We start from the raw sequence: 15298 nt of genomic DNA, 5'->3' as shown, positions 1-15298 counted from the left end.
TAGATGGCTCCAAGGGCAGAGACAAGAAGCTAAAGGGCTCAATACTATAAATGCTGGCACACAGAGGTAACTAAGCCTCTTAAGACATTTTATCCAAAAACCTTTACTTTACCATTGCATTTCTTTGTAGTCTTCAAAATCATTGAGTTTATTTATTAAGATTTTGGGGGCCAGGCACAGTGGCTCATGCCTGCAATCCTAGCACTTTGGGAGGCCAAGGTGGGAGGATTGCTTGAGCTCAGGAGTTCGAGACCAGCCTGAGCAAGAGCGAGACCCTGTCTCTACCAAAAATAGAAAAATTAGTGTGGCATCATGATGCAGGCCTACAGTCTCAGCTACTAAGGAGGCTAAGGCAAAAGGAGGCTGAAGCAGGAGGATCGCTTTAGTTCAGGAGCTTGAGATTGCAGTGAGCTGTGATGACACCACTGTACTCTAGCCTGGGGGACAGAGCAAGACTCTGTCTAAAAACAAAAAGATGTGTGGGGCCTCTGCCACATTGTCTTGGGGAATCAGGGTTGCCCTATTTTATAAAAGTTTGATTGTCATAAGATATATAAAACCAGAATTACACATAAAGCTGCATTATGGTTTCATAGCTATTTTTTTTTAGCAGCTTTAATGAAGTATAATTTACATACCATAAAATTCTCATGTTTTAAGGATCCAACTCAATGATTGTTTTAGAAAATTTACAGAGTTGTGCAACCATCACCACATTCCAGTTTTAGAAAATTTCCATCACCCTAAAAAAGATACCTTGTCTCCATTTGTAGGCAACTGCCCACTCCTATCCCCAGCCCCAGACAATCATTAACTTCTGTCTCTATAGGCATATAAATGGAATTATACAATATATGATTGCATAATTTACATCTGGCTTATTTTATTTAGTGTGTTTTTGAGGTTCCTCTATGTTGTAGTATGTATTCTATATACTACATTCCTTTTTATTTGCCAAATATGGCAATATCATGTTTTATCCATTAACCAGTTGTCAGACATTTTGATTGATTCCAGTATTTAATTATATTAATTACAATTGTATTACGGTAAATATAGTATAGTATTTAGCATTATGCATAATGCTGCTATGAAGATGGGTACAAGTTTTTGTGTGAACATGTGTTTTCAGTTCTTTCGGATATGTACCTGGGAATGAATTTGCTGAATCATATTTCAAAGGTTAAACTCTAAGTTTAACTTTTTGAGGAGTTGCCTGTCTTCCAAGGTGATTGCACCATTTTACATTTCCACCAGAATGTGTGAGGGTTCCAGTTTCTCCACATCCTCGCCAACACTTCTTATTGCTTGTCTGATTTATTATAGTCATTCTGGTAGGTGTGAAGTTGTATCTCATTGTAGTTTTGATTTGTGTTTTCCTAATGACTAATGATATTGAGCATCTTTTCATGTGCTTATCAGCCATCCATATGTCTTCTTTTGTAAAATAACTCTTCAAATATTTTGCTTATTTTTAAATTGGGTTATTTGACATCTTATTGAATTGTTATTTTTATATGTTTTGGAGAAAAGTTCTTTATTAGATATATGATTCATATATATTTTCTCCCATTCTGTGGGTTGTCTTTTAACTTTAGTGATGGTGTCTTTTGAAGCAACAAAGTTTTTTATTTTGATGATCCAATTTATTTTTTTCTTTTATCACTTGTGCCTTTGTTGTTGTGTCTTAGAAATCTTGGCCTAACTCAAGCTCATAAAGATTTACTCCTGTGTTTGCTGAGAGTTTTAGTTCTTACTTTTAGGTCTTTGATCCATTTGGAGTTAATTTTTATATATGGTGTGAGGTAGAAATCCAGCCTTATTTTTTTTGCATGTACCTATATAGTTGTTCCAGCACCATTCATTGAAAAGACTATTCTTTCCCCATTGAATTAATCTTGGCACCCTTGTCAAAAAATAATTGACCATGTATGTAAGCGTTTATTCTTGGACTCTCAACACTATTCCATTTTTCTGTATGTCAGTCCTTATGCTAGTACCACACTGATTTGTTGGGGGTTCTTTCCCTAGCTTTTTTGAGGTATGATTTAAAAATAAAAAATTGTATATATTTGAGGTGTACATTGTGGTGTTTTGACATAAGTATACCTTGTGTAATTATTCCCACAATCAAGCTAACTCATATATTCATCTCCTGACAAAATTATTATTTTTTTGTGTGTGGTGAAAACACTTAAGATCTATTCTCTTAACAAATTTCAAGTATATAACATATTATTAGTAACTATAGTTATCATACTGCACCTTATATTTCTAGAATTTATTCATCTTATAACTGAAAAATTTTAAGTACAAAACTTTTGATTACTATAGTTTCATAGTAATTTTTAAAATTGGGAAGTGTGAGTCCTCCAACTCTCTTCTTCTTTTTCAAGATTGTAGGCCTCTTACATTTGGATATGAATTTAAGGATTAACTTGTCAATTTCTGCAAAAAAAAAACAGGACAGCTGGAATTTTAATAGAGATCACATTAAATCTATAGATCAATTTAAGGAGTATTGCTATCTTAATAATGAGCCTTCTAATTTATGAACATAGAATGTCTCTCTATGTATTTAGATCTTATTTAATTTCTTTCAACAATGTTATATAATTTTCAGTACAAGTCTTATACTTCTTTTATTAACTTTATTCCTAAGTATTTTATTCGTTTTGATGCTAGTAAATGGAAATGTTTTCTTAATTTCATTTTAGATTATTTATTGTTAATGATAGAAATGCAATTTTTGATTTTTCACTTTGTATCCTGTGGCCTTGCTGAACTTGTTTAGCAGTTGTGGTATGGGTTTTATCAATTAATTGACTGATTGATTGTGGATTCCTTAGGATTTTCTGTATAGAGAATCATGTCATCTGATAATGAAGTTTTATTTCTTCCTTTCTAATCTGCATGCCTTAATTTCTTTTTCTTGCCTTGTTGTTCTGGCTGGAATATTCATTACATTATTGAATACAAGTGGTGAGATCAGTCATCCTTGCCTTGTTTCCAGTCTAAGGAGGAAAGCATTCAAACGTGCATCATTAAGTGTAATTTTAGCTTTAGGTTTTTTAAAATCAGGTGTTTATCAGCCCTTTATTGGGTTGGGGAAGTTTTTATCATGAGTGGGTATTGGATTTTGCCAGATGTTTTTCTGTATCTACCAAGATCATCATGTGGTTTTAGTCTTCTATTCTATTACATTAATTTCAGATGTTAAACCAACCTTCCATTCCTGGGATAAATCTCCCTGATCGTAATGTATAATCTTTTTTATCTGTTGCTAGATTTGGTTTGCCAATATTTTGTTGAGGATTTTTACATCCATATTCATGAAGAATATTCATTTGTTATTTTCTTGAGATGTCTTTGTCTGGCTTTGGTATCAGGGTAATACTTGCCTCATAGAACAAATTGGAAAGAGTTCCCTTCTCTATTTCCTGATAGAGTTTATAAAAGATACATATTCTTTCTCCTTTAATGGTTTGGTGGATTTATCACTGATACCATCTAGGCCTGGGCTTAACCTTGTATAAATATTTTTAATTACTAATTTAATTTCTTGTTACAGGTCTATTCAGATTTTCTATTTTTTTAATACAGTTTCAGTATTTTGTATCTTTCTCAAATGTTTCCCTAGTGCCTCAGCTTACGTGTGGGTAAGGTTGTTTTTTAACTAGTACACTCTCATGCAGTCATAATGGTGGTTATTTCCTAAGAGTCACTGCCCTGAGGGCTCCTGCCCCTCCCCAGGCCCTCCTACATTTCCCAAGTCAGCACCCACAGGTTAACACCAGGAACAGCAGGGGATCTTCAGAACCCAGCTCCAGCCTAGTTGCCACCTATACAGATTCATTGGTCCTCCTGCTATTCTATTTATTAAATATTTTGAACATCACCTCTTAGAAATGGAAGACTGAGATACTCCTTCAGACCTCTTCTTCCTCACACCTTGATCTGGGGCTGATCATGTGCTTCAGCATTCTATTGGGCAGGTCTGGCAGGAAAAACAGCATCAATTGATTGGATAAGGCTAACTGGCAGTTGTGGGTCCTGGTAGAGGGGCCTGGGAAGCTGAACCCAAGGCTGCTAGAGAGAGGGTGGTGTGTGGGGCCTGGGCTGATTTCTAAGGAAATTTTAAGCCCCAGCTATGGCTATTACAAAGAAAAGAAAAGTGGCTAATGATAAGCATGTAGTTCAAAGTAAGTGAACTGAAGTCTTTATATGAAAGGTGTTGCTATGTGATGCCACGCACATTGAATCAGACATATTTAAAGCAAGGTCAGTGACTCAAATGCCTCCAGAAGCCAGACAGGTAATATTCCTCCTCTTTTCATTGATTCGGAGCTGCACATTTCATTTGGCATTTAAACATCTGTGAAATTAGAGTGCACATTACAATTGCAAGTCATGAACAGTGTATAAAATAGCAGCATCTTATAATCAATGGTGCTTTAGATTAGATGAAATACAGGAAATGAATGGCATGGGCACATCCCTCTGCATAGACCTTTCACTGTAGAAAGAGAGAGATGGGTGCAGAGACCTACTCTTGTACAATAAAAATACAACACAAGAGTGATGACAAATAGCACCTATTGTGCTGCCTCCATGTCCAGGAGCCAATAGGGAGTGGTAGCAACTGGCAAACGGGAGAGTGTCCTTGCCTCCAGGGACAGCCACCCTTCCGCCCTGGCCAACTGTTGCCTGATATTGGCCAACTGTTGCCTGATATAGGTCCGGTGTTGACAAGTATTCTGAGTTTTCAAAGGAAGTCAGAAACCCAGAAATCTAGATCTTTATGTGAAACTCCTAATTTTAAAATAACGCCTCAGTTTTTTTAACAGGCAAAGAAAAAAAGTATGTACAAGTTATATTCAGCCTATAAGCATTCAAATTATGCATAAAACTTCTGTTTTAAAGAAGCAACATTAAGAGGCAGCATGAGACAAACCAGTCTTTGCAGTTAAGCCAGAAAAGAAAAATTAACTGCATTTCAAAGTTTAACACTAGGAGCAGAGGCCCATAATGACAAATATTCCCGGGCTTATATTCCTATGTCATTTTTAGACTTTCTTTCTGCCTCCCTCTAAATAGAAGATAAGAAAATGTGCAAGAATTCAAGGTTGCAGTGAGCTGTGATTGTGCCACTGCACTCCAGCCTGGGTGACAGAATAAGACCCTGTCTCTAAAAAAGTAAAATAAAATGAAATAAAGAATATGTGGGTATATCTATTGAAGACGTTACCTTCCTGATTATAAAAACATATGATCACTTTAAAAAATGTATGCTTAGGTTTCCAAAGAACAGCATTTTCTTCCCACTGCTATAGACTGTGGTCAATGAAAGGCAGGATGATGTAGTAGAAAATCACCAAATTATTAGAAGACCAGGGTCCTGGTTCTGGCCATTTGATGTTGTATGAGTAATTTAGCTTCACTCAGCTTCATTGTCCTCATTTATAAAATGGGACTAATGATAACCTGCCCTCTGTACCTTACGTGTTTGTAATAAGAGCCACGTGAGTTAAAATATGTGAAAGTATAAAATGTTATATAAATATCAGTTAGTTGGTATTGCCCAAATCACAAGGGTAGTTGGACAACACAGGTTCTTGAAGCTCAGATTCCTCATCCCTGTCTACTGCTCTTTCTCTAGACCACAGCACCTGTTGAAATGGTCATCTCATCAGCCAATGGGTTGAGTAGATGAGGAAGCATAAGGCAAGAAGTTATTCAAAAAAATTCAGCCAACATTTTGGTATCTGAAATAGCACTGAGTCTCTGTACAGCATCGCTTAGGCAAAGCTTAGATGTTAAACTGGAAGGATTGGCCTTGCACATTTTTAAGAGCTACCCAGGAATGGGAGCATCACCTGAATTGGAGATCAGTCTCTGTAGCTTTCTCACAGTTTGACCTTTAGCTGTTTCCTTCCCTCTCTTTTGCATATTTTCATTCTATATTGCTTTATAAGGAAAAGAAAAACTCCTACTTTGTTTCTTCTTGGTGAGCATCTTTTCTGTTGAAAATGTAAAGCTGTTTTGGATTTTTAAGGAGTTAACACACTTTACCTTAGTAACTATATCAAGTCTAACTTTTCAATGCTTACCTCTAGCCATCTCAAATCCTATTTAAAGTAAGGAAAAACTATTATCTTTAAAAAGATTTAACTCAGAACTAGTGACATGTTTGTAACTTCTAAGTTGGACATTGTTATATAAATTTTCTCCCTCAACCTCAAATTCAATTTATTTGAAACTAAATTGATTGTCTTACCCGCAGGACCACTCCCCTTTATCTTGCTACTTCTGTTTATGGCATCACTATTTTTAGGGGTCAGTAAACTTTTTCTGTAAAGGATAGTAAATATTTTAGGCTATGGGGACCATAGGATTTCAGTCACAATTGCTCACTTCTGCTGCTGTAGTGCAAAAGCAGCCATAGACAATGTGTAAGTAAGTGAACATGGCTGTGTTCCAATAAAACTTTATTTTATAAAAACAGTGGGCAGGATCTGGCCCATGGCCATAATGTACCAACCTTTATTCTAGAGTCCTAAGATGAAAACGTCACAGTTAGTCTTGACTGTCTTCCTTTAATGTATACGTCGAAGGAGCTCTCAAGTTGCAATCATTATTCCTTTCAGTAATTGCCTCATTGCTACCTTCACTTCCCTCCCCACTGCCACTCTGCACCTGAGTTCATTCTGTACAATTGCAGTGAGATGCTCAGTGACTATTTTTCAACTGGAGGTAAAGGAGTGGCTGCAGGAACATACCTATTTACTGAAGAGCTATCAGAATTTCTTGGGGGAAGTTTAAGAAGCATAAGGAATATTATAATTTTATTTTTAGGGAAAATGCCTACTTTGTCAGAATATAAACTACAGAAAGTAAAACTTGATGACATCTTCTTGGATGATGGGTCATAGTTAAAAATGGTTGTGGAACATTGCTCAGTGTCTTCCCAAGGTACGCAGTGCTTCCAATTGTGATGTTAAGTGGAACACAGACAAGCTTTTAAAATACTGATACCTATGTTTTTATTTTAATGTGTATTAGGGGAAAATGTGGCTAGCACAGCAAACCCATAATGCCATTTATTATTTATTAGGGTGAGGCTGAGGTAAGGATTTAAGTTTTTTAAAAGTATGTGGATTTAAAGAAAAAGTTAGTAGTTCAGGCAGAATGCAGATATAGTAAAAGTCATCAGGATGGTACTGGAATATCTGAAGTTTGAAAATCAGTGGCCACTTTGTCTTCTGTAGTTTGATTATAATTTATTTGTCTACCAGTTACAGGTCAGTGTCACAGGAGCATCTCATTCTTCTTTCCTGATAAAAAATGTGCACTGGCTTACCACTTCCTGCCCAGTAAAGTCAATCAAACTTACCCTGAAATCACTACCTCCTTAGCCAGAAATCCAGCCTTCCACAAAAATGTTTTAAAATTGCTAGATCCCTAAGATTTAATAGGTGCTCCGGAAAAAAGATAATCTCATGGTCAAAAAAGATTGGGAAGGTGCTGTTTACTGTACCACTCTCTGGGACATTCACAAGGTATTATATCATATTAGAAAGTTTGGGAAGACCTGAGATAAACCTGTCCATGTTTACCTATTTATTTGATCACAGAATCCTCCTTTTGTGCAACCAATATTTGTGTTTACCAACTCATTTGATTACCTTTGTCAATAACTCTCGTTTGTGGAACTTCTTAATGAACAAAGAATGTTTGGTTTAGTTGAAACTGGAAACTGGAAACTTTTAGATTTCACCAAGAAGTCAGTACTAGCCACCATAATCTTTCAGGATATGAGGCTACTAATTTCAAAGAAGTTATGGGTATAGTGTTAAAATGTATATTTTTAAAAGTAACTGGAAATTCTCATTTAACACCTTTATCTTTTGCTTAAAATTCGAAGACAATGTATGTACAAATATGCAAGAATCACAGGAAACCCACATATCTAACCACCTAGATGAAGTTGTTGCTGCTGTCAGCATCACTCCTAGAAAGAAGACCCAAAACAAGCTGCCTCAGACAATGCTGTTCCAGCCTCCTCGAGAGAAACTCCACCTCTGTGAAGAGAAAGCGAAGTCCTACACCAACAGCCATGAAGTAAGGAGGCTTTTGTTTTCCATACCTCATTCTGGGACTTGAGCTATAACATGATCAAGAGAAGTAGGATATTTTAGGTTACATTCCTAATCTCAGGAGTTTGATACAAGCAAGTATATAAGAGAGTACCTTTATTATAGCTTGAGTGAGTATAAGTACCTCAGGGCAGTAGATACTGGTCCACAGCAGCAGCTGGCCCGGTCAACAATAAATATTTGTTGAGCTCCTACTATGTGCCAAGTCTAGGTACTGGGATACAACCCAAACAAAGCAGATGAAGCTTCTGCTCTCCCAGAGCTTCATCTGCTCTATGAATAAAGGGATATTTAACTACCTGGTTAGCTTGAGGAGGTGAGCTTGCAGATGATTTTTAGTTTTCATCTTTTTGCTTATCTGTATTTTGACAATGAGCATAAATTATTTTTGCAATAAGAAACACGTTACTATAGAAAAAAAGCCACAGCTCCCCTTCTTTCAGCACCACAGGGTAAGCATGTGTCCCTCAGCTTCCTCTTGCTTAGGTTACAAAAGTGACTCTTGTGGTCAACTGTCTGGCTGTGTATTTTTGTCAAGGAGAATGTTGTTTCAGGGTGAAAATGTTCCTAGTGCATATGGGAATGTGTGGTCATGCAGGCCCTTTGAGCTTTGGCATTGACTGGGTGCATCCCTGGTCTTGTGGATCTTCTCCCAGCTCCGTCCTTGTTCTTATCTTTCTTCCCCTGCTTTGTCTCCTTCATCTTTCTTCCATTAGCCATTTTGCCTCCCACCTCTTTTGCTGTTCCGGCTGTCTGTCATTACATAACAACCCAAAACTTAGTGGCTTAAAGCAAAAACAACCCTTCATTTTGTTCATGAGCCTGCAGTTTGTGCAGAGCTCCATGGAATGTAGTCAGCTCTGCCTTATGCAGCAATAGCTGGGCTGAATGAGTGTGGAGAATCTACTGCCAGGATGGGTCACTCAGACTCTCAGTGCCTTTCTATGTGGTCTCTCCGTAGGACCACTTAGGCTTCCTCACAACATGGTGTTTGGCTTCTGTGTTAGTTTCTAGGGCTCCCACAACAAAATATCACAGAGTTGGTATTAAACAATGGAGTTCATTTTCTAACAGTTCTGGAGACTGGAAGCCCAAGATCAAGGTGTCTGCAGGGCTTGATTTCATTCTAAGGCCTCTCTCCTTAGGTGGCTGCCTTCTTCTTTTGTCCATGTATGGTCTTTTCTCCACGTGTGCACACATCCCTGGTGTCTATTCTTCTTGTAGATAAGGATACCAGTCATTTTGGACTAAGATCCATCCTAAGGGCCTCATTCTTGGTAAATCATCTCTTTAAAGACCTTATCTCCAGAAACTGTTACATTCTAAGGTACTGGGAGTTGGGACGTCATCATATGCATTGGGGGTGGGGGACAATCCAGCCTATAACAGGTTTCAAGAATGAGTACCCAAGAAGAGACAGAATGTGGAAGCCACCAGTTCCTTAAGACTTGGACCTGAAAACTGGAACTGAAATATTTTCTCTATATTCTATTGGCAAAACAGGCATAAAGCCCAGATTCAAAGGGAAGGAAACATAGACCCCCATCTCTGGAAGGAAGGCATGTCAAAGAATGTTAAAACTACCAGCTTTATGCCTGTGTTTTAAAACTACCAGCTTTGTTTCGAGTATATTGCTGCTCCAAGATGACCTGGAGCTGGGACTCCACAGTTCCCTATTCTCTTCATCCTAGCCCTGAATGAAAATGTGCTTCTCACTGCTTGAATAAAGTCTGTTTGTCAGTCTCGCTGATCTCATTTGCTATGCTGATATCATAGGCTGCTAAGGAAAGTTTTGAATTGAGAGCTAAAGTGTATTATTTGAAAACCACTTCCACTTGCTCACTTGTTGTGCCTGCATATATAGTAGCTGTTCATTGATGGGCAGCTGGAAAACTTAGAGAACAATTAGATGTCTGCTCTACTTTTTCTATTCTTTCATTATTCCATTACATTTTTCACCTTCAAATGTACTATACATTGTACTTATTTCTTATGCTTATTGTCTGTTTCATCCTACCAGATGAACACTCTACCATTCAAATCTTTGTCTGTTTTGTTCTCTGATATATTCAAAGTGCTTAGAGGCATGTTTGGCACAGAGTAGGCATTCAATAAAGAGAACAGATAAAAATACAAGTAGATTTTTTTGCTTTATGACTCTTAAACTTTAAGTTGTCTAACTGGCAAGCCCATTTTCTCTTCCTAACAGTATAAACAGGCTATCCACGAGCTTGTGCGTTGCGTAGCACTGACGAGAATTTGCTATGGTGACTTGCATTGGAAACTAGCAGAGGCACATGTTAATCTGGCTCAAGGCTACCTCCAGCTGAAAGGTGAGCTCATCTCAGACTGGGGGGATCAGCTGGTTGGTTTCTGCTGTTCTTCCCCAAATTTGATTCACACTTAACTAGAAGGATCAGGTTTTTGGATATTCTCCTTTCTAACTATTGAGAAGCCGTTTCCCTTTAGTCAGTAAGGTATATGACATATATATATTCAAAGGGGGAAAAGGGAAGAAATATTGTAATTCTTCTGGTTTTGGTTTTTATAATCTTAAAAGTAGAGTTCTTAGGAGAGAATTAATCTTTTAGGTCAGAAGGCATTGTAGAAAGAACCCAAGGCATGGAATAGGGGCCCAGAATGGATGCATTCACATTTTCATTGGAGAGTCTCTTGACTGTAAGTAACCAAAAAAATAAAACAAAATAAAGGACTAATCCAAACTGGTATAAACAAAAATTTATTGGCTCATACAACTTAAAAATTCAAGAGTAGAATTTGCTTTAGACTTAGCCATATCCAGATGTTCAAACAATGTGACTGGGATTCAGCTTCTCTCTTTTCCCACTGCTTGGTTCTGTTTTTCTTGAAATTGGCTCCATTCATGGTCAGGATTTGCCCACATGCCAGCAGCTTTAGGCTTCCCTTCTAAGCATTTCCAGGAGAAAAAGAATGTCTTTCCCCAGGATTTTGAGGGGTTCTGATTTGACCAACGTGGGTTGTATACCAAAGGCAAGGAATAGTCTGATTGGTTAGACCTGCCTTTTGACTCCATTGGATCCTGGAGAGAAGCTGGCCTTGGCCAAGTCACATGGACTGGATGTGCAGGAGCCAGGCATCCTAAAGGGCAAACAGAAGAAGGGAGAATGGGTACAGGGAAGGCAAAGACAACAGATACCTGACATATGATGTCTTCTACTTGCTGTGTAACCTAGGACAGGGTGTGTAAGAGCACATCTCTGCACTCAGCTTCTTCAGCTGAAAAGTGATGATAAGGATAATGGTGATGCTAACTTCCCAGGGTTGACCCAGTGAGTAGAGAAAATAATAGAAATGGAAACACCACAAGGCAAAACATAGGTAGAATTGCCACCCAATAAGTGTGGCCAAACCCGATGGTAGACTGGTCCTACCTGTTAGATCAAAGACTGTTAGAATCAGAGGGGATCGTGGAGATCATCTGATTTGAACTCTGTCCCCACCCCCTATTTGGAATGAGAGGAAACAATGAGTCTGAATTAAAACAGCTTGCCCCAGATCACACTGTTAATAAGTAGCTGATCTGAGACTCAGACCTAGAATTTCGAATGCCAGTTCCAGTGTCTTGCCATCTGTGGTTTCAAATGATGCTTTTCTTCGACAGCCTGCTGCCTCTCTGCATGACAGTCCATCTTTCTCAATTTAAAGTAAAAGCTGGGCCAGGTGCAGTGGCTCACACCTGCTATCCCAACTCTTTGGGAGGCCAAGGTGGGAGGATCACTTGAGGTTAGGAGTTTGAGACCAACTTGGGCAACATAGCAAGGCCCTATCTCTACAAATAAATAAATAAAATCAGCCAGGTATGGTGACACCTGCCTGTAGTCTCAGCTACTTGGGAGGCTGAGGCAGGAGAATCACTTGAGCCCTGGAGTTAAAGTTGCAGTGAGCTGTGATGGTGCCACTGCCCCCCAGCCTGGGCAACAGAATGAGACCCTGTCTTGAAAGAAAGAAAGGGAGAAGGTGTGAGGAGAGGGAGAGAGGAAAGAGAAAGAGAAAAGGAAGGAAGGAAAGCAGGGAGGGAAGAAAGAAGGAAGGAAGGGCGATATCTATTGTTTATTAAGGTCTCATTGGATGCCAGGCACTGTGCTGTTTTCCATGCATAACCTCATTCAGTCTTCACCACAATCCCATGAGATTGTGGTAAAGGGCATTATTATCTCTATTTACAGCTGAGGAAGCTGAGGCCAATGTTTTGTAGTAAGTAGTGGAGCAGGGAGTCCATTCTGGGCAGTCTGACTTTAGAGCCATAATGTTTTTTTTTTTTTTTTTGTGACAAGGTCCCACTCTATCACCCAGGGGAGAATGCAGTGGCGTCATGATAGCTCACTATAACCTCACACTCCTGGGCTCAGGTGATCCTCCTGCCTCAGCCTCCCAAGTAGCTGGGACTATAGGTGCGCGCCACCATGCCTGGCTAATTTTTTCTATTTTAGTAGATATGGGGTTTCACTCTTGCTCAGGCTGGTCTGGAACTTCTGACCTCAAGCAGTCCTCCCACCCTGGCCTCCTAGAGTTCTAAGATTTCAGGTATGAGTCACCACACTTGGACCCAGTGATGTTCTTGAACCTCAACCTATGCTGCCTCCAGAAGACTGAGTTCAAGTTCTTTAGTGGAATGGACCACAGCTGAAAATTCATTCCACCATGCCTTTTATAATATCACAAGCACAATTGGCACTAGAATAAGTTTCTGGCAGGTTGATTAAGTATGTTCTTTTAAAAAAATAATAAGACAACATTCTGTAAGAGTTCCCACATGAAAAGCATACCCTTCATTTTCTCCATTAGAAAATATATTCTTCTTGTTTTATAGACATAGGAACAGAATTAACTTCGTATTTTGACAGCTTTTTTAGAGATTTGAGATACAATTCTGCATAATTAAGAACAGAGGACCGGGGGTGTATGGATGTGAGTGGAGAGGGTTGTTGGTGTGGAGGAGGAGGATGGAAATGTGGGGAGGTGCAAAGCCCTGAAACCTGGCTGGCGATCCCAATGTTACCTTCCCACAGATTAGCAAGCCCATGGAAAAACACTGGAACACACTGGGGAATTCAGTCTTGGTTATAATTTTTTTTCTCCATTTTGTTTCATATTAGTCTATTGCCAAATGGGAATAAGAAATTGTTGCATATTAGTCTATTACCTCATTGGAATTGTGTTTGTAAGTTTTTTTAGATATCTTCCTATTTGTATTATGTTAAAATAACTCCCTGACATTATTATTATAGGTGGGTGAGCAGAAGATTCAGAATTTTTAGTATTTCGTTAAGATTGTTGTCACCAAGCCAGGATTAAAATTCATGAATATCTTGTTGCCTGCCCAGAATGCTGTAGTCCTTGTATTCCATTTGTTTTTTATAATTATTTGTAACATGTTATACTTCTGATATTGGGTGAGGTTTCAAAGCTGTTCAATTCCAGCTCATTCTGCTTATTTTATTTCTAAGACCATTTTGGGGAAAATTTATCTTGGGTATTCGGTATAAAACACTTCTTTGGTTGTTACAGTTATGACACTATTTCATGCTGGCCAGATACGTCTCCACGTGCCACTTGGCAAAATGTGAAGGAGACCTCATTAGATTCCCTGCCTTATTCCTGTCCAGTTGACGTTAAAGAAAAACTGAGACCTCTTTTTCTTTGTCCACAGGACTGTCACTGCAAGCAAAACAACATGTAGAAAAAGCCAAAGAAATCCTCACCGCCTCCATTGTGCCTCCCTATAATGACAATACAGATGTTTTCAAGTTTTCCATTGAGCTTTTCCATACCATGGGAAGAGTCTTCCTCTCCCTCCAAAAGTATCCTTTTGCCTCTGATCTTTACAAATATATATACTGCTCATAGAATATTTCATTCTCAAGGCCAAATAAAAAGCTGGTAGATGACCCAGGAAGGGCAATAGGAAGTACAGGAGACGAGGAAGTGCAGGACCTGGGGTCCTAGAATCTAAAACCAAGTGGAAAGTTTCCTGAACACAATTCAGATTCAAGGAAGCTTCAGAAAATTTGGCAAAAGCAGAGAGACTTTCAAAGGAGCTGCTACAATGTGGAAGGATTATAAAGGAAGAATGGATAGAAATTCAAGCGCGGATCAAACTGTCATTTGCACAGTAAGTTTCAAGATTAGGACTTTGTATGCCTAATGCCTGGAGGTTCTTTGCCAGTAGAATCTGTCTTCAGGTGCAAGGAGTTTCTCCATGCGGCTGTGTCCACGCCTCTGCCATTGTCTAGAAGTAAAAGAAGAACACAGTCATATCAGAGCAACCCCAACTAAGACATCCATCAGTGACACTTTTCAATGTGCCACCCTAAGCCCCAGAGTTCTGATCATGAGTCTCTTGACTTTCTTCCTGCCTGCTCTCCCTCCTCACCCCCTGCCCCTTTGGCCTTCCCTTCCTCCTGCCCTTCTTACTTCCCCTCTACTGTACCAGTCTAAAATGCTTCCGTAGATTGATTTTTATGATTAGAGCCTCAAAGGAGAAAGATCTTAAACATATCTGAATCCATAATTACGAGAGGATCGTTCTTTGCCCCGCACCCCACTCCACACTCACCAAATAAACCCAGCAGGAAGAGATATAAAGAGAAGATGGTGGGTCTTGGGTAGTTAGTACATTTATTCCTCCCCAAAGGCCAACCCTAAGCTAATTCCTCAGAGTATTGGGGTGACAGAGGATGCCTAAACTCTTTGGAAAGATGGATTTGTAGGGAGAAGAGGGTGGAGGAAGGTCTATTCTAGAAGAGACAGAGAATCCTGGTTACCCTACGTAGCTACCCTTGGCCAAAGCCTGAAGAATTCAGTTTACTTTCATAGCCAGGCTGCGTGCAGAGGCTGATTCCCAAGAGAACCAACAGAATCATTTTAAGAAAGGTGTTAGGAAGAGGCCCTGAGAGAACACACCTAATGCTTCCATGTGAATAGAAACTAGGAAGGACCAACTTTGATTCATGCTTTTCAAGATATTTTTTGTGTTTGTGATCATAATTCCCCACTGTCAATTTATTTTATTTGGGTGTTTTCTGGACTACAAGTGCAGAGCTCATATGTCATGCAAGCCCTTTGGTATGCTTTTTTAAATTAATTTTTTTCTTTGTCTC

The 15298-nt window shown here is 38.9% G+C and overlaps 1 protein-coding gene across 2 annotated transcripts in view; it reads left to right on the top strand.

The window, feature by feature from the left end:
* TTC23 (tetratricopeptide repeat domain 23) overlaps positions 1–15298 on the top strand; it is a 73812-nt gene that overhangs the window by 1483 nt on the left and 57031 nt on the right. Inside the window, exons 2-5 of one of the 2 annotated variants that reach the window (XM_045560829.1) lie at positions 7925–8121; positions 10366–10489; positions 13849–13999; positions 14185–14310. In XM_045560829.1, the coding sequence (XP_045416785.1) occupies positions 7942–8121; positions 10366–10489; positions 13849–13999; positions 14185–14310 (581 nt within the window). In that variant the 5' untranslated portion in view covers positions 7925–7941. Of the gene's footprint in view, positions 1–7921; positions 8122–10365; positions 10490–13848; positions 14000–14184; positions 14311–15298 lie in introns of those variants that run through there. The other variant, XM_045560830.1, reaches the window with a different exon arrangement.

This window comes from Lemur catta, chromosome 9 (assembly GCF_020740605.2).
Source record: "Lemur catta isolate mLemCat1 chromosome 9, mLemCat1.pri, whole genome shotgun sequence".
NCBI classification, from domain to species: Eukaryota; Metazoa; Chordata; class Mammalia; order Primates; family Lemuridae; genus Lemur; species Lemur catta.
Note: the sequence above shows the minus strand (reverse complement) of the source record. Positions and strands in the feature narration are given on the sequence as shown.